The following is a 27478-nucleotide window of genomic DNA, read 5'->3' as shown; positions in this document are numbered from 1 at the left end:
ACCCATGTTTTCTTATGGGTAGATTGAGACTGAAGTGGGAAAAAAAATGGAAGTTTTATTTATACAACTTACATAAGATTTTATTTATATAATTTACAACATACTTTCTCTTGAAAGTAAGAGGAAGGAGTTGTCTATAGAGCTTTTAAGCATATAAATATATGTTTTTACAGTATCTTAAAAGTAATAATTAAAAGTTCAAAAGTGATTTGAAGATCAAGTTAATTTTAAATATAAATTGCCCAATCCCCCAAATGTAAATTGACCCTGCTCAGTTTATTACTTATATTCTGAATTCTTTCATGAGGTAAGATGGTAATAGGATAAGATTTAATGGAAGAAAGGAACTAAGATATTGGTTTGACCAATTATTAAATTTTTTTTTTCCAGGTGAGCCACTTCATAACTTCATTTGGGCCTTACTTTCTCCATTTATCAAGTTAGATGGGAAAGTAGGCCAACTGTTCTAGTCACTATTTAGCATAAATCCTGGATTCTCTTCATAGTTCGTTCCTTTGCGTAAATGCAGGAGAAGACATGTTGGACAGACTGAAGTAGGAAGTTCTCCAGAGAGCAGGGCATGTGGATCAACTCTGCTCTGCCTGGAATTGTTATTATGCTACCAGATGCCTCAAAACAATAACACCAGTCTCCTGCTTTACTGGCTGAGGCTGGCTGACATTTCTAGGCAAAACCAACAAGCTCCGAGTAAGCTGAGACTTTTAATGACCCCAGAGAGAGCCTGGACATTTTCTTGGGAAACAAAGTTTAACTTTATCCCAGAGATAGATGTAGGGAGAGGGGGAGTAATGCTTTGGGGGACCAATGGGAATGTGATAACATTATTTTTAAAATGAAAGAATCAGAGAATACTTATTGCTGGAAGGGATATCAGAAGTTAGTTCATGACCTTCCCTCTATTGATGGGGTAAAAGAGGCCCAAAGGGAACTGCTTTGCCCTAAGGTATCACAATTAGCTCATGCCAGAGCCAGAACCAGATCTGGGACATTCTGATTTCCTGTCCAGGGTTATTATTCTATGTGCACATCTCTTTTGAAATACCTTCATTTTGTTCACTCATTTAAATAGCATTTTCTGGAACACAGGCACAATGTTGAGATCTACTAAATTTCTTCCCAAGAGGTTGAGAGAATGATTATCTTTTTGGGTGAGTTTTCATTTGGACAGTCTGCACATGGTCCGGTACTGCTAAAAGGTCATTTAGATGTGAACACAGCAGGAGCGGGCTGGTGTGGAGGGCAACACAGTTAAAGAAACCACAGGCAGGCATCTTGCCAGGCTGGCGAGGAGCAGGTGGTCGGTCGGGTAATGAGGAAGCTGGATTCTATTTCCAGGGGAGCCCAAATGAGTGGTGAAGTCAGAATCTAAAGTATTCAGGCATGAGTGACAAATTCTCCAGCTGAGCCACATTGGTGAGTTTTATGGGTTCTGCCAATGTTTTCATTTGAATGAATTTATTGAAATCACCATCACAGGAAAAATAATCAATTTTAAAAACTTTTTCTTTTTGGTATTTTGCTTTTGATAATTTTATTTTGATCACTAAGGTTTATTGAACAGTTTGAACATTTCTGGGAAGGACACTTTTCTTATTCAAAAGGAAAGCAAACTTTTTTCTTCTATCTTTTTCTCTCATACAAATATGTATATGCATACATATACTAATATAATTTCCTTTTGCTCTATAGTTGACAGTAAATTATACAGGTTGTTAATCTTTGTGTCTACAAATTAGATTTTGGTTAAAGAAATGGGGCACTCATTTTATATATATTGACAATAAACATATAAATTATATTATTATTAATATTATTTTTTACCTTGAAAGCAATTTATCCTAGGTTTTCCACAGACAAGACTGTTAATGAGATGGCAAGATTTCTGGGACTGGTGGGAAGGACTATACATCTCCTGAGACTTGGAGGGACAGCCTGTTGCCATAGACTGGGTGAGCTGTTAGTACCTGTCAATCACTGGAGAAGAGAACAGAAGAAGAGTCTCAATAGTCCTGGCAGAGGCACATTTAGATGCTGTCCAGAGAAGTGAGAATACTGTTGTGCAGAGTACCAGAGGTCAGATCATTCATGATGAGAACATTGTTGGAGATAGTCCAAAAAGAGGGAAATGGTGGGTTAAGTGTGGGCAAAACAGACTAGAATACAGAGAGAGGCAGGCAACTGACACTAGAATTTAGGGGCTTGTGGTAGCTGAGGCTTTAGAGCTTTAATATTTGCATCTTCTTATTTCCCTGTGATCTCACCAGAAGATGAGTCTGGAAGCTATCAGAAGAAGGCTGGAGAAGTTTGCTAGAACAAATCCTTTGTCACAGATGTTAAAAAGAGTTCTTGTCTGGAGACCCTAACAAGAGAAGTGTGAAATCTTCAATAAAGTGGACTCTGGACTCAGATTCAAGTCCTGACTCCCTAACTTATTTGCTCTGTGAACATTTAAACTTTTTCTACCTAAATTTCTTTATTTGTAAAGTTTGTGTAATAATATATTCTTAATTTCTTCCCATTCTCCTATCCCACGGGTCAAATAAAACAAAAAAAATGTCCCCAGCTCAAATCTCAATTAGTGTTACTTAAACCTAAACAAAGATGAATGTTTAATGCCACGAGGGAATTTAATACAAATTCTCTACCAGACAAGTAATAGCTTTATATTTCTTCCTGCAATTTTTGTATTTCAGCTTCCATTTCAGTCCTCAACACAATGTGGAAACTGCAACAGCCTGTGTTTTTTTCTGAAAATGGGTACATGATGCAGTTCATTTGAAACGGTCTTCTCCATTCTTTTTCCAGGAAGCTGAGGCCAGAGAAGTAAGACCTACAGCTCTGCTGTCCTGAGGACAGGCCCCAGAGTCGGCTTGCAGACCAGGCAGAAGCAGAGTAGGCCATCTGGAAGGAAGATCCTGACAGCTGGTCCAAAACACTTTGGCGGGCCAGACACAGGGACACAGAATCAGCAAGCAGCAGAATGAAATTCAGCCCCATCTCCAAGAGCGAAGCAGTCAGAGTGGCTGTAAGAAGAGACAAAGGATGCGGCAACAGAGCGATGATGCTCATTCCTAAGCATTCTGTCAGCCAGAACTAGGTGCTGGTCCGGTCAGGTTACTGGTGTTAGTGATGTCTGACAGAAGGAAACAGGCGCTTGGTTTAGAAGAGGACCTAGAGCAAGCAAGAATAAGCAGGGATGCCATTCCAGAGAATGTGGAGTGATTATTCTAATTAGATAAATAAAATTATGGAGAGGAACTCCTATTTTCCTTATCTGTGTTGATGAGGGAAAATCTAGAGTAATACTTCAGAAATTCCCTAACTTGCTCTGAGAGTGGATGAGTAAGTTTCATTTGAGGGAGAGAGTGGCAGAAGTAATAAAAAGATCATTTACTACATACTAAAATCCATACTCTCCAAAGCTGCTTTAAGCAATAAAGGTAGTATTTGGGTATTTATTGCTTTCACTTCTGGGTCTACCCAAGTGGTTCCAAAATTGAAGCTGAAGAAAGAGAAGTGATTAATTATATACCTTAATATCTCTAAAAAGGAAAAGGTAAGTGTTTACATTCTAAGACAAGGATTTAGTTTCTAAACAAGAGTTCAAAGGCTGGGAGGATAATGCTAGAATTCAGACCATGAATTCAGAATGTGGACTCAGAATATGAATTCAGAATAAGTTCTGCTATGAAGCATTCAGGAATGGAGTTGGGAAGCAGGTCTCAAAGACAGACAGAGCACAAGGGGAATCGCAGAATGATGGATTACATATGCATATAGAATTATCTTCTCTCCCAGAATTTCTAATAGGCAAGGTTGTTCTGTTGTTCTTTGTATCCATTCAAAGCAATCTGGCATCTCTTATGTAGGAATGAATCGAGACCTATTTACTCTCGTGGTCACGACTGTTTCTACCTGCATTATGTCACCTATCAAGTTGAGTCTACAGTCATATTCAACTTCTCTCTCTCTCTCTCTCTCTCTCTCTCTCTCTCTCTCTCTCTCTCACACACACACACACACACACACACACACACACAAACATCTTGTCCATATTTATTCTGAAGAAAAATTTTATGAGTCTGTGACTCTAGTTGAATGAGGAACATAGAGCAAGGCTGGTGACTAAAGAAGGCATGTGGTCCGTACAAGCTTAACTAAAGCAGAATTTTGACAGGAGCTATGAAGACAGTTTAGGCTTAGAAAGAGGCAGTGTAGTACAGTGGGAAAAGCACTGAATAGACTTCGGTCCTGGTCTTGTAATTTGCAAACTGGACTTCAGCAGTTTATCTCTCTTTTATAGGACTCAACTTTCTCACTGGTAAAATTATAACACTAATGCGTTATTCAAAGAGAGTCTTAAAAGTCAAAAGACTAAATGTTTGTGAAAAGAACTGAGTTGATATCCAGCATATAAGATTTATGCAATTCTCTGGATTTTATTCTGGATTGTGTTTTTAATTTAACTTATTTGGGGGATGATTAGTACTCTTTGTTGCACTTTTTTCTTGTTCGACTAAAATGTGAGTCTCCCAAGGAATAAAGTTAGAATGCCTCCATGACAAGAGTGTATGGACTGAATGTTTGTGCTGTTTTGTTTGATTTGGAATTTTAAAGCCCAATCAGGAATTAAGGTAAGTACAGGGACTGAGCTATTAAGGAAATTGGAAAGGAACAGACAGTCCTGGAATGTGGCAGTTCCTGATTTTAAATGTAAGTTAAATATTAATTTTTCTAAAAAAACACTCTTCTTCCAGGGAGGCCTTTTAATTTTTTTTTCTCTCCCTCTCTTATGTTGACAGACTGTTGGTGGCTTGCCTTTCACACTAAATTATTTGGAGAAAAAAAAGTCTTCAGATGATCCTATTTGTATAAGAGGAAAAAAAAAAGTCTTCAAAACAGCTCCCTTGTCGCCAGCATCAACAGCAGCTGAACAGGGTTGGGTTGTTGCATATTGAGAATTATTCCTTTCATTTCAAAGGAGTAAAAAATGTTTGGGGCAGGCAAGAGCCCTGGTTACATGTGATCAAAATAAACTAACATTAGGTTTACGTATTGGAAGAGTCTGCGGTCAATGAAGTCTACTGCTGAAGTTTGAGTACACTTTTTATTGTTCCACAAGGATTTTGGAGAAAAGAGAGGAGTTAGCTTTGAAAAGCTGAGCTGATTTGGGGGAAAATAAGAAACATTTGAAGATCTCTTTTCTGAATTCCTTCCTGCTGGAAGTTCCCTAAAGCAAGCTGGAGCCATGATGCTGTTGACTTGTAAACAGAAATCAAAAGGAAATTCAAGCTTCTGTCAAGATTCATTCCAAATGTAATAAAAAAGGAGGTGATTGAATCCCTTTTAAAGTTTTTGGATGGATTTTCTTGTGCTTTGATTGTTCCCTTAATTTATAAGAAATGGGAAACAACAGCAAAATTATAGACTCCTAATTCATATCTAGCTTAGCAGAAATTCAACATTGTATGCTTCCAATGGCTCTTTTTCTCAAATCATTATTTTTCATTTTCACTTTTATGCATATTTCTTTCTCTAAAAAAAATCACAAGGCTATATCATCCAGTGCTCCATGACATTCAACATACATGTTTTATATTTTGGTATATAAAATTAAGTGTACTACTCCTGTTATTGCCTAGTTGTGGGACCTATGGGCCTAAATGTCCTCATTTGTAAAATAAGGGAATTGAGTAAGACTTGAAGCTCTAAAACTATGTTATATCCCAGGGTTCTTCAGCTTGTACACTGTTGATACTTTAGGCTGGATGATTCTTTGTGTGGGAGGCTGCTAGTACCATTAGATACCAGTAATACAACTATTTTACCCTGCTTAGTTGTGACAACCAACAGTGTCTCCAGGTAGGAAAATCACTGGTGGGTGTAAGAATCCCTGGGGAATTGGTGAAAACATAAAGACCCAGATTTGATTCTACTTCAAAAGCCAGGTCCTCTATGTTTTATTATTTTTTTTGCATGCAAAACGAAATCTGACAACCACTGTTCCTAAGGAATAGTATCAACAAGTCGTTCCCAATGTATGATTCTTGCACTAACAGCCTCAACATCACCAAGGAACTTGTAAGAAATGCAGGTTTTACGGTTCCACCTGAGACTTAGTGAATCAGAAACTCTGAGATGGGACCCAATTGTCTAGGAAAAGGCCCAGGTAAAGAAGAAGTGCAATCTTGGTACATGCAGCAAGACATTGAGGAGTGTGGAAGATCCATGGAGGAGTGTCTTTCTAAACACAGAGTTGATACCACTGGCCAGAGCATTGCTTAAAATCAACTTCTGAGACCTGCATGACTCTTATCACCATATTGCCATGAACTTTGGTCCTCATTCAGGCTTAAAAAGCAGATCAGATTACCTTCTTGGAAAGGGGATATCTAAGGAATGGCACATCTCAGATTCATGAATTATCCACAGAACCTGAAGCTCTGACTCACAGACTTATTCTCTGAGCTATGACATTAATTCTAGACCAGAAGTTCTCAAATCTTGGCTTCATGTTAGAATCACCTAGGGAACTTTTTTTTTTTTTAATCTCAATGCTCAGGTCATACCCCAGACTAATTAAATCACAATATCTCAGAGTGAGAGCCAGATTATCAGTATTTTTGCCTTCTCAAGTGATTCCTCTGTTCAAGAAAACTTGAAATGTCAATTGAACACGTTTTATAAAGTCAGGTAGCATTTGTACAGATGGAAATAAAGTAGTAGGACATGTAGAAGGCTTGAAAGCACATGGCCAGTTTGCAGATCAGCAGAAAGTTTGGTACGGCAACTGCCTGTAAGCTTTTGACCCTGTGGCAATGTCAATTCTTCCCCTAAGTTTTCCTAGATCCTTCCACCAGAAGTCATTGCAGGCTCTGAATTTCTATAGCACTTCGAATTTAATATAACATGTGTAACCAGACAGCGGCCTGGACCTGAGTAGGTCTGCCTAGGGCCAGCTGTAGTGTGTGGGTTCTTGACTTCCTGTAGGAAAGATTTCACAACACAAGTCCAGGTGACTATCAGGATACATTTATTAAAGCTAGGGGCAATGAAACAAGGAAGGGCTTAGCATAGAAGAAACAACAGGAGAGCCTAAGCTGGGCTGCCTTAGTTCACCGGGAAGGCAGATAAAAGGAAGCTCTGGGGACAGGTGCAGGGGATCGGCCTGGGAAAAGCTCCCAGCTGCCCATTCCATTGCCTTAGAGTTAAGGAGACAAGTATCTGTGGAGAAAGAAGTGGGGGTGGGGGACTGGGAGAGAAGAAAAAGAAGGGAATGACTCTGGCTCCTCTCCAGAAGGAGAGTGTGAGCTGGGTCCTTTGTCTTGAGGCTTTTATCTCTTTCTTGCAGGTGGCAATCTTAGGGGAGATCTCAGGGATGGGTTTCAGTAGCATGTTCATCAGTTCTCCAGGTGTGTCCTTTCAGGGTCATGGTCTCCACTGACTGGTTATTGACAGGGCAGGGGGTCTTCAGTCATTGCAGTTGGTTCTGGCTTCACCCACCTAGTTTTGCTGCTTTTCTGGGCCTGGAGCTGAAATACAATTGAGGCCTAGATGTTATCTCCAGGGAGGAAAGGCCAGGGGAGGAGAGGTTACCTGGGGGTGAGGTTCTTGTTTTCTCAGTTTTCCCCTCTGCCAAGCACTGGGATCTTCTTCCCTGGTGAAAGTTTGCATCTGACTGTAAATTACTTGACCATTGTATTCAGCTGTCTGTCTCATCTTCCCTATTCCACAATCCAAGGAATTTTCCTAGTTTCTTACTCTGCTGCCTCTCATGTACCATATTGTACCTTGTATCATAGTTCTGTACATCATGTTTGCCTCATTGACAACACTGTGAGCTCCCAAGAATAAGTATCCTGGCTCATTTGCCTCTTCTCTCCCCCAGAACACTTACTTGGAGAGTAGGCATCCAAAGATATAAATTTAATAGACAAATATTAAATATTAATCTGTGTCACAGAATATAAAAGATCTATGGCAAACCATCCCCCCACAGTAGGACTTCCTAGCCTAGGATGCTTTAAAACCTTCCACAAGTGGATTGATAACCCAGGACTCCAAAATCTTTATCTGAACAGAGAGATAATCCCTATAGAAAATGGGCAGATGGCTCAAGCACAAATTCTGGAAAACCAAATATCCAAAGCATTGAGTATACACTCAGCTCCAAACTGGAGCGTTTCCATCAGTGGGATGAGCCAAACGAATAAGATTTAATGGGGAAAAAAATAATAAAAAACATGATTCTCTGGTGTTTCTTGGAGTTAAAGAGCCAAGACTGTTCATAGTCAGAGTGCTTAAATTCAACAAAATGGACAAAGGAATGAGCATGAAACACTGGCAACCTCCCGGGCATAGTGATGATTCCACATAAAAGCCTTCCTTAGGAAATTCATATCAACTACACGATACATGTGGCTCTTCTCCACTGCCCTTCCCTCTCGCTCACCATCCCAGGAGGCAGGAGGACTGGTGAAATCACTACAGGCACCAGGAGACCGCTGGAATGCCTTGAGGAGGCAGGCTGGAGTCAAGCATCCTTCGCATAGGCTCCCAGGAATCCTTGTGAGAGTGTGGAGCCAAAGATCAGGAAAGAGGGGAGCATCCTGGCCCAGAAGGTTATTTGTGAGAGAGGAGAAGCAGAGGAACAGGAAAGCCTTCAGCTAGTCCTTTGGAGTCTGGCAGCCATTCCTGCCAGCTTTCCCATTCCTAAATTGATACTCATTGCTTAAGTCCTGGGGCTACTGGATTTATTAAATTTCCGCTTTATTCAACTCCTCGTAGAATTTGTATCTGAAAATTATTTGACGTGTTGGGACATTTGTCTGCTGTAGAAAATACGAGAACAGAAGCTCAGTTGCACAAGGTCACAGGGTGGGTAAACAGAGGCACAATTTAAGTACAGCTGCTCCTTCCTCCAACTCTTCTCTGGGTTCTGTAATACCGCTATCTGCGAGGGAAGACGAACTATTTATAGTTTCTCCTTATCCCCTAACCCCTCTCCACTGCAGACTCACAGCCACACAAAGTGGGATGAATAGGCAAGGGAGGGCCCTTTCGTAAGGGTAGAAGCAATAAGCTTTGATTCCCAAGGCCCAGGGGTGAGGTCTATAAACTGGGACTGATTCACTCTTCTCAAGCCTCCACAACTGGGCGAACTGGCCCTCTCGCGCTTTCCTCACAGCCTGAGATGGAGCTTCAGTGTTTCTTCTGAAGGTGAAGGTCTCTGCAAACTGTGAGGATAGGTACCAATTCCAGAAAATGATTAGAACCCTAACCTTAGTGGTCCGGACTTCTAATTCAAAAAGGGAGTACGCATATCCATTTTGCAATCTAGAAGGTACACCACGGCTGTCCTCAAGCGGCGCTCGTCCTCTGGCTGGCACTTGGGTGTGCAGTTCTTGGCATCCCGCGGCTTCAGCCAGGAGCCGGCAGGGCGCGCGCTGAGCGACGGCGAAAACCTCTCGAAGGCTCCGGCAGCAGGAGGAGCGTGTGAGCTGTGGGCGTCCCCCAAAGAGCTGCCGGCCGACTGGCCTCCTCCTCTCAGTCCTCCGAGCGCCGGCGGTCACCTGGGGCTCGCACGACAGCCAGAACGCGGCAGGGCCAGCGCTCTTGTCCGAAGAGGTGGGAAAAGAGGCTGGGACACTAGGTGCCGGGAGCGGTCTGGGGAGCGTGGCCGTCCTGCGTCTCTCCGCGGCGGAGAATGCGGGAGCGCATCTGGGCGCCGCTGCCGCTGCCGCTGCCGCTGGTGCTGCTGCTGCTGCTGCTGCTGCTACCGCCGCCACTGTGGGGCGGCCCCCCGGACAGCCCGCGCCCGGAGCTGGAGCCGCAGCCGGAGCCCGAGCCTCTGCAGCCCTTCGACCAGCTCTACGCCAGCGGCGTGGCCGCCTACTACAGCGGGGATTACGAGCTTGCCGTGCGCGACTTGGAAGCGGCGCTGCGCAGCCACCGGCGCCTGCGGGAGATCCGCGCGCGTTGCGCCCGCCACTGCGCCGCCCGCCGCCCGCTCGTGCCCCCCGGCGCTGGGCCCGGGGCCGAGCTCCCCTTCTTCCGCGCCTTGTTGGAGCGGGCGCGCTGCTACCGCAGCTGCCAGACCCAGCGCCTCAAGGGCTCCGCGTCCCGCCATCGCGTCAGCGAGGATGTGCGCAGCGACTTCCAGCGCCGAGTGCCCTACAACTACCTGCAGCGAGCCTACATCAAGGTACCCAGAGCGCACACCTAACGCTCCCTGCGGCTCCAGGTGCTCTTTTGAGCCCTCCCCACTGTTCTTGCCTCCTTGCTAGTTTGAGCCTCCTTTGATGTTTCTTTTAAAAATATCTTTTATTCAATTTATTGGGGTGACATTGGTTAGTAAAATCATATAGGTTCAGGTGTACAGTTCTATAAATACATCATCTGTATATTGTATTGTGTGTTCACCACCCCAAGTCAAGTCTTATTACCATTTAAAAATTTCCCCCTTTACCCACTTCTACCGCCCCCAACTCCTCTTTCCTTCTGATGATAATCACCATACTGTTCTCTGTGTTTATAAGTTTTTCTTCTTTTGCTTAATCACTTTACATTTTTCACCCAGCCCCCAATCTTCCTCCCCTCTGACAGCTGTCAATCTGTTCTCTGTATCTATGAATCTGTTTCTATTTGGTTAGTTTATTTTGTTCATTAGATTCCACATGTAAGTGAAATCATACGATATTTGTCTTTCTCTACTGGTTTATTTCACTTAGCATAATGCTCTCCAAGTCCATTTACGCTATTGCAAAAGGTAAGTTCCCTCTTCTTCTTCTTCTTCTTCTCCTCCTCCTCCTCCTCCTTCTTCTTCTCCTTCTTCTTCTCTCCTCCTCCTCCTCCTTCTTCATAGCCAAATAGTAAAATAGCATTCCATTGTGTAACTGTACCACAGCTTTATATAGAAAACCTTAAAGAATCCACCAAAAAAATTACTAGAACTGAAAGATGAATTCAGTGAAGTGGCAGGATACAAAATAAATATCTAGAAATCAATTGCATTTTTATATACCAATAATGAACTATCGGAAAGTGAAACTAAAGAAACAATCGCATTTGCAGTTGCATCAAAAAATAAAATATAATAACTTGGAATGAATTTAATTAACAATGTAAAAGACATGTACTTGGAAAATTATAAGACACCAAAGAGAGAAATTGCAGAAGATACGAATAAGTGGAAGCATATACTGTGCTCATGGACAGGAAGAATTAACATCATTAAAACGTCCATACTACCCAAAGGAATCTATAGATTCAACACAATTCTTATCAAGATACCAATAGCATATCTCATAGAACTAAAACAAATATTCCAAGAACTTATATGGAACCACAAAGACTCCAAATAGCCACAGCAATCTCGATAAAGAAGAACAAAATTGGAGGAATCACAATCAAACAATACTGCAGGGCCATAGTAATCCTTTAATGTTTCTGTCTTCTGTTTGTGGATTCAGGTATCTGGTGGCAAGAGTTCTGTGACCAACACTAGATGAATCTGGGCAAGTCATTAGCTCTATAGCAATTAACCTCTCTCAATAAAGGACTATACTGATAAGATGATGTTTAAAGTTTCCACTAAGCACTAATTCTTGAAACTCTGTCAGAACTGAGTCTAGCATAAGGTCTTCTCTCACTTTATTTCTTGCTGTAGCCTCACACCCAGTTCTCTGCTGTTTCCACTCCTTTATCCCTCCTACATGCTAGTCTGCACCTTTTCTCTGAAGTTTAAAAAGAAAAAAAAATAAAGCATTCACAAAACAGCAGAGTTAAAAGTAGGTTTGCTCTGAAACAAATCTCTCTCCTCCCCTGCATCTACAAAATATTAAGATCAAAGGTTAAAGAGAAGGAACGCTTGGAAGAGGTGAAATCTATGTGAGGCAATCTCACTAAGGCTTTCAGTTTCTGGAGGTAAGCATTGGATTGAGTTTTTCAACATCAGGTGCCCAGTGATCTCCTTCTGTTTTTATTTCTGTCTATTCAACTTGCCTGAACTTAGTGTCAGGAGGTATATGGTGTATATGAACATTTCCCCCATATACGCAATTTTGAAGATCTAGCTGGGTGTTTCAGCAGAGGGGATTTAGCTTTTGTTCCTCAACTCCATTCCCACTCCCTCACTCACGTTGCTCTTGCATTTCTCCCTTCTGTCTGTCTATGTCAATATATCAATCTCTTGTCTACAGCTGTTGGAGAAGTGGCAGCTCATGCCAGCCAATGGCCCCAGCTGTGTTTCTGGGGTGGTGAAAATACATGCCATATGCAAATACTCAGATGCATTTTGCAGCTTCTTCTTGAACGTCTCTCCCCTCACAGGTGATAGGGCTCTTGGTAGATTTCCACTTGGTGGTGGAGTTCAGAAAATCATAACAAGAGACAAACGCTTAACTCCCAGTGCTGTGGCTAAGGTACTAGATTTCATTATGTTATCTTGGGCAAGAAATAAAGAGACAGCCCAAATCCTTTCCAGAATTTGTCTTCTACTTACTTGTGCCTCTTGATAGATTTGCAAAGGTATGTGTTAAGTATAAATATGATTTCTTTTTAACGAGTGGACAGTTTTTGGTGGTCTTACAGAAATCAGTCAATGGTAGGCAGAGAGGGGACTTTGAGTAACTGACAGCTGAAGATACACTCAGCTAGTTCCCAGAGCAGAATGTGGGTGGTCCTATACATAGCATACTCTTCCCAGGAGTCTCAGATGGGAGCTTGGCAGTCCTGCTGATAGTTTTGTCACACATCTTGGGCAGATTTTCTTTTCTCAGGTCCTATAAAAATAAATAACCACGAGGTAACAAAATGTGCATTTTTTGTTTTTTTTTAGTTCTGTAATTAAGCTTGCTTCATTGTAAATGTTAACATTTATCATTCTCCTGCCCCGTGGCTGGAGGTCAAAGAAGGTGCAATCATAGGTTAACGTGCCTCAAATTGTAGCAGTGAATTGATTACAGGAGTTAGTCATTCATGGGCCCTCTGTGGTTGAACTACTAGGTGTGGTCTGATGAACCAATAAAGTTGAAAAGTTTGTTTAAAAAAATGTGAATTACTGTAAAAAAAGTTACCAGGAATGTTTCTGAGAGCAAAACAAGTCTTGCATCTTCTCCATATGTACCCCTACTCCTACAGGCAATGTTTCTTGGATCCACATGATTTATAATCTTTATGGAAATTCATTTTTGATGGTTGGAGTTTGCAGGAATATTTTTGTGAACATCGAATAAGGTGCATCATGGCTCTCTCCCCTCCCTACACAATTTTAGCCTTCGCTTGGCTTCCAAGGAATTTTATACATACACACTGTCTTTTGAGAATAAATAAAACATCTCAAATAGTAACAGAATATTCTTGGGTTTTGATGGGCATGGATCCCTAAAATCTTCATTTCCTGATGATAGAATGAGGCATTCCCTGCATGTGCTTGGATATGATCATGTTGTTGTTGAATTTCTTTTGATCAGTGATCCAGTTTGCACTTGAAAAAAGATAATCTTGGGTCAGATCGAATTCAGTGAAGACTTTGCAGCCAGGATTTGAGAATTGCAAATCTCATAACAAAGTCAGAACTAGCAGGCTTCCTAGAGATAAGGAAGTACAGTTATTCTCAGCTAGGGCTTTACAAACTGTGGAAGCTCTTGGGAGATGCTGCTCCCCGCCCTGCCCCCACAAAATCCCAGGTGGTGAACCATTGATGGAAGGAGATTCTTTATGCTGATATGTTGGAGGGTCAACATTGAAAACTATAAAATCTGAGTCTGGTCCAGATCAATTTCTCATTTCACCAACAAGGAAAGGGAGATTCAGAGAGGAAAAAGGGCTTTCCCAGTGTCACATGATTTGATTTGATGAAATGAGCACAGGACTGGGATTCAAGAGTCTGGGCTCTGCCAATAATTGATGTCCATATCTGTGCTGTGCCCACTGCATGGGGCTGCCTCAGGTCCCAGGGAATGCTGTGGTCCTCAGGACTATCTTTCTGTCAGATTTGGACAGCTCCAGGGATGAGCAGATCCGATCCTTGTCCTGCAGGATAACAGACACACATTGCATTTATCTTAAGGCCAGCTCTGTAGAATCTTCTCTAAGACCTGGCATGTTGAAAATTCATCTGAATGGCTATAAGGCAACAGTTCCCCCTGGCTCTTAGCCATACTTGCTTATTTCAAGGCAAGGCTAGGCTATTCAACCTTTTGATTTTTATCATTTCCTTTTATAAGATATAACTCCTGATTCATAGCCTAAAACCTAAAATAAAGCTTTTGTTATAGTATTCTCTGGGAAACCTTCAGTGGTCTCCCCTTGCTACTGTATAAAGCCCACGTAGTTTAAAACAGCATCTACAGCCTGGCTCCCCTTAACTGAACTGGCTCTGCCTCCCCCCGCTTGGCCACCCTCCAGCCAGAGGCAACAGTGGATGCCTGGTTTTATGTGTCTGACACTTTTGCCCATTTGAGTTTTGTTTATTCTTCTTTGGGAGGCATGTAGGCTCTGGAATGAGATAGTTCTGGGGTTGAACTTCAGCTCCTCAATCTCTAGTTATGTGACTGTAACAGATTTCATAAAATTTCTGAGCTTTACTTGCCCCATCTGCAAAATGGGAAAATGATAGGACTTTCCTGACTGGTTTGGGTTAGGTTTCAGAAAAGATTTATGTCAAGTGCCTAGGACAGGGCCTCTTTCTCTCTAACACTGGCGGCACGTTTCTGCTTATTATTAGTTCAAATAGATGTTTCCTTCTCTGCGTGTTGGACTGGTAACTATATTAACACAAATGTACCTATTTCTGTGAGGTCCTCTTTCACTCCTTGTGCAATTCCCAGCAATCCATCATTTCTCGCTCCTTTAAATATCCACAGCAAAGAATTTGTTCCTCTCATATCATGTTTCATTTTAAATCTTGTTTTGGGGAAATTCATATATTTGCCTGCCAATTATGTGAGCTCCTTGAGTGAGATCAAGAAGCGTCTTAGTCATTGTTCCATCTTCTAGAGTAGGAGTTCCCAGATCTGGATGATTATTATTAATCATCTGGGCATTAAACATGTGATTTAAAGTTAGAGATCTGGCTTCAGCAGGTCTGAGTTGGATCCTCAGCATCTATATCCCTCCCCCCACCAAATACCTAAAACATGGGACAACAGCAGTTAATGCTCAGTATCTAGTTGCTGAATAAATAATAGCTTGGTTCATTGTGCATGACATATTGTTGAGAAAGATTGCTGTGTGGCATCTGGAAGTTGTCTCACACTGGTGATTTGATTTCCTGGTTGGTCAGTTGAGGGAGAAAGTTATCAAAGGGCTACAGATTGCTTCACTTGCCTCTCTTTCGTACTTACAGGTTCTGGCTAGTGTTGCAAACCTCCTTTCCTTCCCTCTCCATTAGTTTATTCCTCATTTAATTCTTATTATCTAAAACTATGTTCCAGAAAGTCCTGGATACATCGTGCTAGCTTTATGTACATTTGTTAAATTTAAAGGCATGAAGAGAGAGCTATTATTTATTTATTTATTTATTATTAGTGTGTTTTATAATCTGGAATACTTGAACGGTATCTGTTTTTCTCCTGCTGTTCCAACCATTTAAGAAAACAACAACCTAGTGCTGCTTATTTATTTATTTATTTATTTAACTTAAAACAAGCCTGCCCCTGCATGCTTTGCTTCTGAATCAAGAGAGGTGCTTTGTGTCATTTGACTTTTGTATTTTCCCTTCAGGATTAAAGGGGAACAAAAAGAAAATGCAATTAAGTTAATCAATTTTATCTCCTTCCCAGAGTCCTCTGTCTAAACTCCTCTTTTCTTGACCATAATCTATTCTATTAGTGGTTTCCAGGAAAGAAAAGAAAAGTAAGCTGAAGGGGTTTTCTCACTTTTATTCTGTTTTATGAACTTCTCTCTCTTTCTACATGAGTGCCTTAACAACAACAAATTGAAACCGTAGGCCACAACTACATGCTATAGATGCTCTTAGCTTCAAATAAAAACCTTCCCCTAAATTCCACATTTATCTCTTTTTACCTATATGTATGCTATTTGTTCTCCAAATTATTTCAGATTGGAGACTGAGTTTATGTTTTCTTGAAATAGCTGTTTTAAACTCTTCCTAGTGGTTATTTTCTCAGAGAATGAGGCTCTTTTTTCTTTTTCTTTTTTTCCTTTTCACAATTGAGCCTTTTTTGGGGCTTGAATCATCAAAATCCCTGAGTCACCATCTGTCTGTCTGTCCCACTCCTTAGGAAGGAAACCTGGGTGATTTGTGATCCATTGTCTAGCCAGCTCTTCCATCCTGTGTGCTAAGGAGTTAGAATCCCAATTGCCCCCTCATGGCGGCGGGTGTTCATTTGAAGGTCCAGGTAGCTTTTTATTCATTTCAATTACAAAAAGTGCCACAGAGGCTTAAAATTCCATTAAATGAGGCTAGCAACTGCTTATAAGTCTTCTCCTATCTCGATCTGGTGAATCAAGGATTCTTTTACAGGTTTTAATAAAAGAAAGTAATAAACTGCTTGTCTCTCTTCACTGATCCCATCTTTGAGAATCAAATGTATTCTGTCACTAATATCATTTGCTACTGATAAACTCTGAAAAGATAGCCCTGTGGAATTATTTTGGGAATGTTTGATAAAACGTCAGTTTGCTTCATGGGTGAGGCTTGAGAAATTCTGAAAGGTGGGTAGATTCACCTAAAGTGAAAACTCATCAGATTTGGTGTCATAATGGTTCTTTTGTATTGCTAAGGAATTGAGTAAGCTGTGGTTTTCTTAGAATCACAGAATTTAGAGCTGGTAGGGACTTCCAGAAAGCATCTTGTTCAATTCTCTTTGGGCAAAATAATTGCCTTGTGCAGTGAAGTAGGGGTGAGAGAAAGGGAGGGATAAGTACCATATTTCACTCAAGAAATGTGGTCTAGCAAGGGTGTGGAGTGGTCATTATTGCAACTATAGAAAGATGCCACAGCTCAGAGGTCCCTCAGAGATCGTGAATAAGTCAATCCCTGTCACTTAATGACTAATAACACTGGTGTCAGAGGTTCCATGACATATGAAGGCGGGTCAGCAAGGAATGCTGTGTCTAGGATGCAGGTATTCTCTTTGCAGACTGTCACGGCCATGGCTCCCTCTGGGCATGGCAGACTGTGTAGGGGGGCAGTGTGGTTAACCGGTAGAGCAGCTGAGATCTGCAGTGGGCTTTTACCTTCAGAGACCAGGCAGACCCAAGACAGTGCTTCCTGCACTGCCCCGCCCATCCTATATTTTCATTCACATGATACATGGACCACTCAGCCAAGAGTTGCTGTTGTCTGGTGGAAAATTTTGCATTTCTCACTGGGAAAAATAATTTCTCCTGTCTTTTTTTCCATTCAGCTTTTCTCCTGTAATTCTTTTTCTTTCCTTTTATTTATCCTTCTTTTCTTGCTGTCTAACTTCTGAGCTATGTGATTTCCATGAGACCCAGCCCTCATTTGCCAAATGGCCCAAACACATCTTTAAAAAAAAATCACTCAGATTTAGCCTTCTGAACGGCACACTTTAGTGCAGTGTGCATGATTTTCAGTCTTCAGAACTGCTGAGGGCAACAGACTATTGTTGGAGGAAACCGATTTCACTTGACTTCACTCCTTTCTGCTTTACATAATTTTCTATAATTATTTTCATCTTTCTCCCTCTACTACCCTTGTCCTATTGGTGACCTACATAGTGAAATTACATTAGAAAAGGAGAGGGTTAAGGGGATCAATAAAGGGAGGAGAAATGCAGGTAGTATAGAGACAGTGCCAGGTTTCTGGCTGTAATACAATGAAGACCATAGAGCTTCTTATTTAATCTGACACACAGACATAGTCATCTACTTCTCTGAAACTCTTTTTGGGCCCCTTTTCCTCATATGCCTTGTGTAAGACTTGGACATATTTAGGGAAGGTATTCCCCACCCCCTTAGCTCCCTATCTTTTTTTCAGCTGCTCCCTGCCACATTCATGGAACATGAGTGCTCCAACCATTTCATTTTATAGATGGGATTATAAAACCCAAAAGAGAATCAAGTTGCCCACATTTACTCAGGAATTTAATGCAAGAACCAAGGTCAGAATTTAAGAACCCTAGTGTCTCACCTCTGTAACATTGCTGATGACCACTACTTGTAATACCCACACTGAAAACATACACTCAACAAAATTAAAACACATAGCATCCCACTGATGTTATTTGCTAAATGGAATAGACCCTGAAAACGAAAGCTACCATCTCCTTCTGCAGTGTCACTCTTTGCCCACTTCTGGGAAAAAACTTAGAAGCAGGAACCTGGTCAATGCTGTTCTCCCATAAACCTAATGAAAATTAATGAGGCAAATAATCTTCTTTGGAAGGGAAATGAAGGAATAAGAGCCAGAGAGAAGGAGATCCAAGATGTCAGATGTTCCAGAAGCTCGGGGCTATCAGAATGATCCTGCTGGAATTCATTATCTGCAAATAATAGATTCAATTCTTGTGCAAATAATGGGACCTGCTGAAGATTGCAGTGCACTTATCCAGGAACCCTGGAAAGGAATGGAAAAAAGCAAATGATAGAATAAAATAAATAAATACAAAACAAAATAGAGAAATTGTTAACAAACCCTGAGTCATAAAGCTAATTGAGCCAATTTTGATTTATTCTTGCTTGAATGCTAGACTTTTAGCCTTCACTCTGCCAAGATTAATAGGCTTGCATGAAGAAATCAACACATAATTAGGACTAGAGACACAGTGAATTACCTTAAAACCAAATCTGGCTGTTTTTTAAAAAAAATCATGTCAAATTATAGTATTAAAGACTAATCCAGAACACCTTACTAATTATTTCTCCACTGAAGCAAGAACTATTTCTTAATAATATTTCTGAGATTGAATCCAGTATCAACAATCAGCATTGATTCTAGCACATGCCACCAGGGACAGAGACTTTCACAGTCAATCCTGATTTTTATAGGATTACTACAGGCTACATGTTTCAGGTCAGTAGGCATTTAAGCTGGAGTTTCTCAACTTGGCTTACTGATATTTGGGATGAGTAAATCTTTGTTGTGGTAGGCTGTCCTGTGCATTTTAGCATGGTTAGCAGCAACTCTGCCTGTTACCTACTAGATAACACTATCAGCACACTCCACCCTGCTCCAAGTTGTGACCTCAATAAATGTCTTCATGCATTGCAAAATGTCTCTTGGGGATAAAAATCACCCCACATGGAGAACCACTGATTTAAACACTTAGCCCTATTTAAGATAACTGGACATTAAGGTTAGGCAAGTACAAAATCAACTTTTGACAGTATACGCTAGATGGCAATGTGCCCACTGATGAATCATGATATTTATGAGAAAGTTTGGCTATAGCTTGACACCTTTTACGAGGGGAAATCCATTGGAAGGAGAGTTTCTTTCTCCAGAATGCAAATCACTGGGCTCATATTTCATAGCTGGCCCCCCCTGTGTCAGCATGCAGGAGAGAGCAGAGGTTCTGGCTTCCCTCTACTTATTGTCTGAACGTGACAGGACAGACTCATTAGCAATACAGACTACACCATTTAGTCATGAACAACAAACTCCAGAATTAATACAGTTCACATATATTCATGGAAAGCAGCTTGATTGAAACCTAAAAGGCCAACCTCTAGAACTCTGGAAAAGGGTTGAAATGAGAGGGGTAAGAGGATAGAAGAATGATGTAGAGATGGGGAGAGAGAGAATCAGAGGAGCTCTCTGTCTGCTCAGGTTGCTAAAACAGAATACCCATAGAGTGGGTAGCTTACAAACAGCAAACATTAATTTCTCACATTTCTGGCTGCAGGAAGGTTAACTGGTGGGAGGCCTGCTTCCTAGAGACCCATCTCTTTCCTATAACCCCACATGGTGGAAGAGGGCAGGAAGCTTTCTGGGCCCTCTTTCATAAGGGCACTAATTCCATTCATGAGGGCTCTGCCTTCCTGACCCAGTCACCTCCCAAAGCTCTCTCCCACCCCTCCTGATACCAGCATCTTGGAGGCTAGGTTTGAATAGAGGAAGACGGGGCAGGGGTGATACAAACATTCAGATTATAAGAGATTATATGGTGGCAGTTCAGGGATGTTTTTGTTTCAAAGCAATAGAATAGATATGGAAAGGACATAAGATTTATGGTATATGAGAAATTCCATTTAGCTGGTAATTTCTAACTTTTAGATAGGAAAAATGGACTAAGGAAGAAAAAAACACTGAAACTAGAGATAATAGAAAATTTGCAGAATTCACTCCAGAGTATAGGATGTTTTAAGGATAAACTTGATTGATTATATTTTTAAAAATAATATATGCTATTCTGAAGTTTGAAAAAATCAATATATGGTAATGTATGAAATGACACCTTTAGGGAATTTTACCTTAATTATAGTTATAAAATACTCATACACCACCTCAAAGCTAAGTCCAAATAAATTGTGGTTTTAGTGACTTTTTAAGCTTGTTAAGAGAAATGCCATTATGCCATCTTAGGTTTCTTTGAAATCCTACATGTAGTTCGACCTTCCCTTTTACAGTTTGCCAAGTAACCTACCCTTTTTGTGACTCAATATCTAGCTCTTGGAAAATATAGATAATAATAAAAATAATAATTATGAAATTACCTAACTCACAGAGTTGATGTAAAGATAAAATGAGAAAATATTTTTAAAAGCCATGTGTGAGGGATAAGCATACAGAGAAGATGAGGAATTAGGCAGAGGAGGAAATAAAATCCTAATAGAAGACTAAATCATGTACATAAAAGCAAAAAGAAAATATTCATCACTTTACACAGCTGCAAAGTGTTAAACAATTTTCTGATTTTATCAGAATAACTTATTGGGTCTTAACATTAAAACCCACTTTTATACTCATAAAAGTCCTGATTTTTATTAATGGTATGACACAGGAAGCTCACCCAGATGAACCTGAGTTTTTTTAATCTGGAAAATAGGGATGATAGTCATGACTACTTCACAGGGTCCTTGGGAGAAGTTAATAAATAAATAAACAAAGATTGTGGCTCACCTAGTTCAGCACTGACACAGAAGTACTTGTTCCTTGCTGCATAGTTTCTAGGCAGAGGGCAAACTTGTGAAGGAAGATAAAAGACAAAATAGTTGGCAAATATATCATGATAAACCGAGAAGCTATTAACACATACAGTAGGTACAAAACACTTGGGAGCACACAAAACAAGAACTTGACCTGCTCAGTTTGAGTCACTGACTTCATATTCAATTCTCTATTTCTTGGAGAGTGTACTGACCAGCCTCCTATCACTACTGGGCCAAAACAAGAATCATCCTCATAATAAGAACTTGGTACTTTTGTTTGTTTGTCAAGAAAAGTCCTTATGCTTTCTTCTCCACTACATTCTTCAGCCCTCTGATTTCACAATTTCCATGAGATTGTGGCTTCTTCTTTGTATTTTTCAAAAAATGGGACTCTGTTCAAACACATTCCAACCCTTCTCTGTTTCATATTAATGGATAAAATCTCTCCCCATAGACTAACACATCTTGGGAATTTTAAATCCTTGTAAGCCTTTCCCCCCCACTAATCTTGAGTACCCATGGGATATGGCCTAGGTTGGAAATCAACAAGCATATCATCACAACCAACAAAAATGACCCTGCCTCTTGTATAACAGGTAAATGGGAGAGGAGCTCAAATAAAAATGTAGAGGGTTGTGAGGCTAGGAATCCAGGAATTTAGGCTCCATTTATGTCACTAACTTTATTCTCTAGGCCTTGATGTCTCCATTTGGACAAGGGCAACATTGGACCAGATGGTTTATAAGAGTTCTTCTATCTTTGCCAGCCAGTGGACTGGTACAAAGAGCCAGTAGCCTACCTCTGGAAAAGAAAAAGTGATGAGATAATGTAAATGGAATACAGAATAGAATGGAGAAAAATGAAGTTTAAAAGGCCATAACAAAGCAAGTACTTCCAGTGTGTCTGATGCTAGTCGTCATATTTAGATGACAGTCAATTACTTTAAATAAACCTTCAAGAAGGCCACACTAGGGTCTAATTTGGTAAGACTTTAAGAGATACAGGATAAAACAGGGCATGTTCAAGAAGGACAAAAAGATAGATAAAAGACTCATAACTATGTTATATGAGAAACACTTGAAATACAGATAAGTAGACTAAACTAACTAACTAAATAAATAAATAAATAGACATTTTAAAGTCATCATAGAGATAGTTATTCTTGATCTTAATGGTACCGAGCAATTGAAGAGGTAAGACCAAGTAACAGAAGTTAAAAGAGAACAAGATCTTGGTTTAAACACAGAAGACTTTCCTAATTATAGCATCTGTTCAGGTATATTGGCGTCCCAGAAGAAGGTGTTTGGGCATGAGTCGGAATAATGCTTAATGGGGAGGTTGCATTTAATGTTCAGTCATTATAGCAATGTTGAAATAGATAAGATTTAATATATTTTCCAATCTAAACTTAACAAGACTCCATAATCTTATGAGATGAAAATTTGTCTTGACCCACTATTGGTAGATCATTAAAGACTATGTCATTGGAAAATACATACAATTCTCTCTCTATCCTGCTTCTTAATTCTGATTAATGTAATCTCAGACCAGGGTTGCTAGCACACTTCCTATAAGTAACTCACATAATGCAAAAAAATGAAAGAGAAAAAAAGAAAAAACACTACCAAGGCCTTAAAACACTCTTTGGAACACACACTCAAAAAATATTTAGCAGTAACAATATCCACATGTATGATCTGCATCAGTCTTCTGATTTCTGGCTCAAGTGTCTCTGAGATGCATCTAAAAAATTTACATACTGATTTAAATAATGTGAAAGGATTAGTCAAAGAACATATATGCATGACCCATGGACATGAACAACTGTGTGGAGATTGACTGTGGGAGTGAGGAGTGGGCTGGATGGAGGGGCAAAGGGGGAAAAATTGGGACAACTGTAATGACATAAACAATAAAATATGTAATAGAAAAATAATTTAGTTGTGGTTACAAAGTATGAATGAGAGTGTTAAGTTAAATGTATAACAACTGATCAGAATACCCATGCTTAGGAATTGAAAGTGGGTACACTTCTCTTAGCAAGTACATCACAATATATTCAGAAAACCCATTTTTATTTACAGAGTGTTTGCAGAGCAAGTCTAATTTGCTTCAATTAATTGTATGCATTCAGAGGCCAATCTGAAAGCCTAACCACATTCCACATTGTAGTTCAGTTCTGAAACCTCTTGCCAATGTTCATTTGCACATTGGGTTGTTAGAGAATCTGCCTGGGACTTCATATTTAAGGATATTTAACATTAAATGTTGCTAAAGAATATTTAAAGAATCCTTTTATCTGGCCCCTCCTCTCTCAGATCCCTCCTTTACTCTCTCTTTGGAAGAGGGAGTTGTGTCTGCTACCACTGGGAAGGAGAGGAGTGGAAATCCAGGCTTCCTACTCTACCTGTTGACCAAGGGGCACATGTTTTATTCCCTGGTGTTGGCTGGAGTAGGGCAGGTGTTATCCCAAACACTTCTATTCTGTTATGCCTTAAGTTTCCTGGTCCTTTAATTAGAGAAAGCATGTTTTGGTGGGTGGGGGAGAGGACTTTTTTTTTGTTTGCTTCCATTGACATTGCCAAGTAGCAGGCTTCTGCAGAGTTCCATCTGAGATATACAAGTATATAAAAGACAAAAAGGAATCCCAGGAAACATACCGCTATGTCCAAGTGCTGGGTCCCTCGCCAGTCTCTTCTCAGTACCCTCTCAGAGTCTTCCTGTGTTTGCCTGTTGTAGTTTGTCCAGCAGTTTTAGGTGTACTTAAGAGAAGGTAGGAGAGAAATTAGTTGACTCCATCTTGTTCAGATCCAGAAGTCTTCTTGCAGACTCTTCATACAATCTTTAAATTATAATGATGATGACGAATACAAGTTGAGTGGAGTTGATCTCAAAACACTGGATTAATTTCGTTACCAATACTTAATTGCAGAAAGCTACAGAAAACCCTTTTTGATCTCTAATAAAAAATCTCTAGTCAACTTTCACCACCATTAAATCAAAGCTAAGTAGATTAATTGGACTGTGCTATGCTTCATGTCAAGTTGTTAAGAGTATTCTCTCCTACTCCTGCTTTTGAGGTGTAAAATATCCCAGCACTTCTGTGGAGTTGCCACCAGTTGGTCTTTCACCTGTTCATGGGTCCATAGAAGAGAGCCTTCTGGAGCACGATGACTTAATTCTTCACAATTAAATGAACAGTTGTTCATCCGGATCCATTTTTCCACTAGGGTACTTAATAGTTTTACCTACTGTGTTATATAGGGGAAACCAATTAAGGTAGGATTTAAAATAAGAAAAAAAATTCTCCTAACTAATGACCCCCTTTTCTCTCTCCCATTGTCCCAGAACAAATATGACACTCCCTTAACCAATACCTCCTATGTTCTAGGTTATTATGTGTGAGTCTGACTGATTTCACTCTCTGAGTCATTGCACTTAGTACTAACTCAGTAGGTTTGTTGAATTTGAATTGTCACTGCTCCTAGAACATGAGTTTCTCCCTATGATATGCCTCATAATTAGGTATTTTAAAATGCTATTCTATGCACGTGATCATAATTTTTAAGACAGCTCTTTGATGGGGGTACCTGGTTTATAAGCCCATGCCGGAATACAAACATGAAGTTGGGTGAGATATATTGGAAATAGTATTTGGATAAGGAATTAGGAAACTGTGACTCTCATTCTAACTATGCCACTAACTCTAGCTTTATGATGATGGCCCTTTCTTGGTCTCAGTATCGTCATTGATAAAATCAGGTGATTGGAGTATATAATCTTGAAAGTCTCTAGTAGCTTTAATATATTTTAACATTTGACATAATATTTCTTTTGATAAACAAATTTATTGAAAGTTACTGGACTGTGAAACTTAACAATTGAATTGTTTGCACCTTAGTTTGGTCTTAATGAATTCTAGTATCTTGCCTACAACGTTTGTTTGATATGTAGACAATAAAATATAGGCTTGGGCAATATAAAATACTGAATGCATTGGAGAAGAAAACTAAGTGAACAAGGCCTTTGCAATCATAGAAATAGTCTTTTGTTGATCTTCTCACTAAACTCAAAAACTGCATCTCTCTTTTCTAACTTCAGTGTTAGGAAAAACTTGCTACATGGTTCTGAAGACTGCCCTCTGAAATGATGTAAGCTAATGGTTTAGATTAGATCTTATTCAAAATGTTCACTATTTCCTGTAATGCTAAATCAAGATCAGGATGTAAATTAACACTGGCTGTTCTCTGAATAAAGCACTTTATGTATTGGCATTTAGTTGACACCTCTTATTCGAAATGCACTTTATTTTGCTCCCCCCAACCCCACACAGAACAAAACAAAATAAAGCCAGTGCTCTATTACCCATTTTGATCTCAACACATCTTGTTCCAACACACCTATGCTCTGATTCATACAATATTGTGAATTACACCAGAGCAACAAAGTCTACATGGGCTTTAGTGGTAAATAAACAAGTTTTTCTCCAGTTATCCCTTGTATATGAACCAATTGTCCAGATATGGTTCTCTCTAATGATTTATCCAGCTATAAATCAAAATATCATTACATATGAATGTGTTAGTAATTGTTTTTCCCATTGTATTGTATCATGTGATATCTTGAAGATATTTGAAAATAGAATTTTGCCAGAAGCTCATTCTTCTTTCTTTCCAATTGTAATATGTGTCATTTATTTTGAGACTCTTTTCATTAGCTTCTAAGCAATAGTATTTAACGTAATTATTTTTGCTATAAGGAGTGTTACCTTGAAAAATGGCCCATTTTTAACCAGTCATTTTTAGTTCCAGTGTTAGTTACTATTTTTGTCTCTACTGTTGGGCTTCAGTGAATCACTAAGGAACCATATATCTCTTTATCTTGGTAAAATGGAGCTGTAACAAACATAACAATGATAATAAAAATCACAAATATAATAATGGTAAACAACATGCAAATGGTATAAAGTAAGCAAGATTAAATGTACCTTGATAACTGAATGGTGCTGGACAGGAAACATCCAGTGCAGTTCAGCAAAGAGCCTCTATGACCATAAGAATGTCATGATTATTAACAGCATAACTGGGATTTCTATGAAAATTGTAATTAAACCTACATTTCAAATTAATGTAATATACCTAAAACAAATCACTTTTAAGTCTGAAACTGTTGTCATTCCATGTAATAAGCCATAAATGCTTGATATATTTTAAGAAACACTGTTCTAGAAAATAAATGAGATGATATTTTATCACCTTCAGAAATTAAAGTCTCTGTGAAGCAGGGGTAAATCATAGGGGTGTTGTGAGGACTTTGTGAGAGAATACACATCAGGGGCCAAGAATATGACCTGGTTTATGATATTAGCACTAAGTAAATAGTAATTGTTGCTGATGGTACATTATTATCATTACTGTTTTCCTAATGGACTATCTACTATTTATTAAGCTATCTCACATCTTATTTATGTGATCCAAGAAGAATTTTGACAATTGTTCTTTTCAGACTTCATCTCTTGATTTTTAATTTTGTAACATGAGATTAACTCTACACTAGTATTATTTAAAACATAAATGACACCAGTCTGGAAACAAAACAACTGATTGATTCCAAAGATTTCTAAAAGAGTTTTTAGCTTCTTTGAAATTAATTTTCCTTTCTGTGAAGGGGAAATACTACTAATATTTACTCTATCTGTAGAACAAGTTTACTATAGGGACTTTAGAGAGTATTTTGAAAATGTTCAAGTTCTTTACAAATGTAAAAGCGAAGTAAGTTTTATTTATATAAGAATATGTATAGTTTATAAAATTGTTGTACCTTATAAAATTACTGTTAGTATATTAATAAACATTTTATTTTATTTTTATACCACATTAAATTGCTCATTCTTACTTCAATAATGCCATTATGCATACTGGGCATAAAGTTCATTAATATGAGCTGAAAGAATTTTTCCAAATGGTTTTGAGCTTACATATATCAAACATGGGTTGCGCAGACACAAGAGAGCATATGTAGAGGTTTCTTTTTGTCCTTGAAAATTTTAAGATCTCTGGCTTCCTTTAATAAGTTCCAGACCCATGCATGCCTTTATCTCTGGGGGGTAGGGCATGGCGAGTGGAAGCTGTTGCTTAAAACAACACTTGGAACAGGAATTGTTTGATAAGGCCAATGGTTAGAATATTTGCAACTTCTTGTTTTGAATTCCTATGATAACATCAGCTTCCAAAGATTATCTGGCAATTTGTGGGAAATCTAGCGGCAATAAAAATTGGGCCTTCAAGTAAGACTTTCCAGATATGACACATGAGGTAGAAAGCAATGAAAGAATATGAATGTGTGGAAGGTCTGAGTTAGTCTCATATATATATAG

General features: G+C 39.5%; 1 protein-coding gene and 1 long non-coding RNA gene across 3 annotated transcripts in view; one reads left to right on the top strand and one right to left on the bottom strand.

Moving 5' to 3' along the window:
• Positions 1–7037: 7037 nt before the first annotated feature.
• Positions 7038–9459, bottom strand: LOC150021075 (uncharacterized). Of its 2 annotated transcripts, none has more exons than XR_016510635.1 (2): positions 9303–9459; positions 7038–7553 (listed from the first exon to the last, which is right to left on the bottom strand). It is a non-coding gene; the product is annotated as an uncharacterized LOC150021075 (long non-coding RNA). The 2 variants fall into 2 exon arrangements; XR_016510634.1 differs by lacking the exon at positions 9303–9459 and adding an exon at positions 8474–9296.
• A 208-nt stretch (positions 9460–9667) lies between these two features.
• The window catches only part of P3H2 (prolyl 3-hydroxylase 2), a 154647-nt gene continuing 136836 nt past the window's right edge, over positions 9668–27478 (top strand). The window contains exon 1 of the mRNA XM_090275326.1: positions 9668–10225. Coding sequence (XP_090131452.1) covers positions 9728–10225 — 498 coding nt within the window. The 5' untranslated portion in view covers positions 9668–9727. The remainder of the gene's footprint in view (positions 10226–27478) is intronic.

This window comes from Furipterus horrens, unplaced genomic scaffold, assembly GCF_987537825.1.
Source record: "Furipterus horrens unplaced genomic scaffold, mFurHor1.1.pri manual_scaffold_1, whole genome shotgun sequence".
Lineage (NCBI taxonomy): Eukaryota > Metazoa > Chordata > Mammalia > Chiroptera > Furipteridae > Furipterus > Furipterus horrens.
This window is presented reverse-complemented; position numbering and strand designations above follow the sequence as displayed.